The following is a 3,425-nucleotide window of genomic DNA, read 5'->3' as shown; positions in this document are numbered from 1 at the left end:
CCAACTCTGTGTGGACCAGTGGCTCGCCATGAGCAAGAAATGCCCCCATCTGCCGGGTGGACATTGAGACACAACTGGGAGCTGACAGCTGAGGAAGGAATTAGCCAGTGGATGCCCCATTTTCCTTCACCAGGTCCCCCCACGGCCATAGCCCTTGCAGCCAAACTTTGCCTTCTGAGCCATTTGACGTAGAGGAAAAGCCTGCAAGCACATTTTGTGGAAAGAGGAGTTGGTGGTATCTGTGTCCGAGGGAAAGGAAGGGTGGGGGAGGAGCCACCCATCCAGAATGGTGACTGTCCCCATCTGCCTCGCTGCGCGGGAGGGAGGGAGCTGGCCGTGCCCAGAGCAGGGGTGAGAAGGGGGGGCCCATGCTGCTGAGAATCTGGACGTGATCCTGAAGGTCCTAGCTGATAGACCGGCCCCTCAATCCTGCCCTTTGAAGGATTGTATATATACCTCTCGACCACGTAGAAACCATGTAGGGGTCTCTAGCTATTTCTGTGGATGGCAGCCAGAGCATGTTAGCTTAAGAAAAATGTTGTGTGTGGTGCTCTAGTCATCTTGTGGTGGACATGTCGCTATTACCGAATTCGCACCAAATATTTCTCATTGAGTTTCTTGTTTTGGTGCCTGACCGAAGCAACCAACGACAGCCCAAATCTTCCCATCTTTAAGAGAGAAATGGGAAAAGGAATCAGAAATGAAAAAAAAAAAAAGCCAAATCCTGTTTACGATGAAAAAAGGATAATTTTTTTCACCCAGGTTGGGAAGCAGGGAGGGGGATGGGGGTGTCCTTGTTTTGTTTTCCATTTTGGTTTTTCCCTTTGCTTTGTTTTTTTCTCATGTTTACAATGCATGGAGCATGGAAGGGGCCATCTGGGAACGGGGAGGACTGGAGAAGGAGCAGATGGGGGTCTTAGATGGGCCTTTGAGGGGCTCAGCCGGGGTTGGGAAGGCAGAGGTTGAATAGGTAAGAGAAGAATTCTGTCTTGAAGGAGGGATCCCCAGCTCCAGAGCCCATCCACTGAGCTCCAGCCATCCCCCCGGTTCCACACTGAACCAGGGAGGGGCCAGCCTTCAACTAAAGTAGCCACCAGGTTCCTCAGAGCCAGGATACCCCTGATCAGGCCAACTTCCTCCTTTCAGCCTGCGTATGCCCTGTCACAAAGAGGCAATTTGGCCACTGCCTCCCTATGCAAAAAATTAACCAGATGATGAAGCTAAGATAGCATAGGTGATGGATACTTGGTCCTGGCCAAAGTGCTCTCAGCTAGCACTCAAGGGCTGAGGCCAAATACTGTGGACCTTGAGGAGGACTTTGAACTTCCTTAGGGATGGCTCAAATCTTGATGGAGACCCTTGGAGAAGGCCCTGGGCTGAGACCCTGCTGGCTGGGTTTGGGAGGCACTGTGTCCCTAGCCTCTGGCTCTTTCTCTGACTCTTTGATAACGTTGGGTAAGCCCCTTTCCTTCTCTGTGCCTCAGTTTCCTTCTCCTTAGAGTGGGGAGAACAACAGTGCATCTCCATTTCCACTTCTCTACCTCACCTAGCTGTTGTGAGGATTAATACTATCTGCCCACACATTGACGCTCTCTCTTGGGAACCTCCTTGGGGTGGAGGGATGGGGGCGGTAGGAGAGGCAGACCTGAAGTTCCAGGTGACACCATATCGTGTGTCTTTCTCCACCACTCCGCAGTTTTTCTGGACCTCAAGGAGAGCAGAGACATGGGAGAACAGAGGGATGGAGATGGGAAAATCTACCAAATTCCACCAAATCCACCAACCCCAACCCAACTTTCTTTATCTATAAGAGGAAACCCCCAGCTCAGCTGGGATTCTGCCCTCTTCCTTTACCCCTCCCCTCCTCCTCCCCCTCATTTGCACTGCCCTCAAAGGCCTGCCCCCCACCCAAGTCTCAATGCCCTTATATCAATAAGAGAAGACTAGGGGGTCCAGGATATTTATCACATATATGAAGGAATTCCATAAGGTTAAGGAAATTGAGTCTGCATTGCTGCTACAAAGGGTAAAACCAGGACCAATGGGTAAAAATGACTGGGAGGCAGATTTTGGCTTGAGGTGGAACCTTCTAGCACAATGGGAACTGTCAGGTGGAGGGTTGGCCACTCTGGACACCTACAGGCAGAGTCGGGGAGGTGGCTTCTGGTGGGAGGTTGACAAGGATGTTCCTCAGGCTAAGCCATCTTTCCTGAGCGCCTGCCAGTGCAGGTGTTGGGACAGGCGATAGCAAAGAAGATGATGAGCTCCTCTGGGAGCTTACACTGTAGCTGAGGAGCTAAGACACAAAGAATAGTGCAAAAATGGTGAATAGTCTGATTCTGGGTTAATGGCAATGAGCATGACCTTATCCCCTTCACTGATTCCAGTGTGGGAACAGTGTCTCTAGGGCTAAAGGTGGAGACCCCGACAAAGTGGAAAGTACTTCCGAGGCAGAATTTTGGGGAAAGCTAGTTACTAGTTCCCTCTGGAAGTTGGGAATTCTCCCCAGCCTGCTTTGACCCCCAGGTAGCCAGGGTGGTCTAGGGAAGGTCACTCCCCTCATAGTCTTGGGCTCTTGTTCTCTCTAAGGCCAGTTTGAAAGGCCAGTAGGTAGAGGGAGTCAGTGGGAAGGCCAGATGGAGTGAGAGCTGGAGTCCTGGGTTCCGTCTTGGCTCTTCACTGACAAAGTGGGTAGTGCTAGAAACCGGCCTTCCTCTCTCTGGGCCTCAGTTTCCTCTGCTGCCACGCGAGGAGGTTGGATTAGATGCTTGCTAAATTTCCTTCCAACACTCACATTCTCTGATCCTCCCTGACATTAATACATCATTCAAGTCATTAGAGCTGTGTGCCAACTGAGCTGTTGGAATGACTTGCTGTGGGCACCGATGTCTGTTTCAGAGACTGAGAGTGGGATGTAGTCTCCTCCTCCTCCCAGTTGTCTGCAGGCTCCCGAGTGCCCCAGCCTAACTTTAGGCATTGCCTGGGGTAGGTGGGGATCACCTGAAGGGAAAAGGTCAGCACTAGCTTTGGGAATAGAGCCTAAAGCCGCTGTCCCCTCATCTCTTACCCTGCAGGTGGGCACAGGAGGTGACAGGGTCCCAGGCACCTCCCAGCTCCTTTATCGGGGCAGCTGTCTGGCCAACAAGGGAGGACAGGGTGTCTGTGCTTCTGCTCCTCGAGGCCCCTTCCCCCTTGGTCCAGGAGCCAGGAAAAGTGGAGAAGAGGCAGGCTCAGGCATCAGCATCTCACACCCACCACCTCCAGGAGGAGACCCCCTGTCCTCCTCCTTCTGCTCAACTCAAGGGACTCAGACCCTTTCTTGACTGAGACGCATGAGTGCCTTCTGGGGCAAGAGCTGCCCCAGGATCAAGTTGGGCCTCCTAGCCACAGTGCAGCCCTGGCCGCAGTGGGTCCACCGAGGACAC

The 3,425-nt window shown here is 52.6% G+C and overlaps 1 protein-coding gene across 1 annotated transcript in view; it reads left to right on the top strand.

Moving 5' to 3' along the window:
• Positions 1-92, top strand: part of RNF165 (ring finger protein 165) — a 15,248-nt gene extending 15,156 nt beyond the window's left edge. Inside the window, 2 exon segments of the mRNA XM_006109686.3 lie at positions 7-43; positions 45-92. Of these exon segments, the coding sequence (XP_006109748.2) occupies positions 7-43; positions 45-92 (85 nt within the window).
• Positions 93-3,425: the final 3,333 nt, after the last annotated feature.

This window comes from Myotis lucifugus, unplaced genomic scaffold (assembly GCF_000147115.1).
Source record: "Myotis lucifugus unplaced genomic scaffold, Myoluc2.0 scaffold_16, whole genome shotgun sequence".
In the NCBI taxonomy this organism is placed as follows: Eukaryota; Metazoa; Chordata; class Mammalia; order Chiroptera; family Vespertilionidae; genus Myotis; species Myotis lucifugus.
The sequence above is the reverse complement of the archived record's forward strand: the minus strand, read 5'-3'. Positions and strand labels throughout refer to the sequence as shown.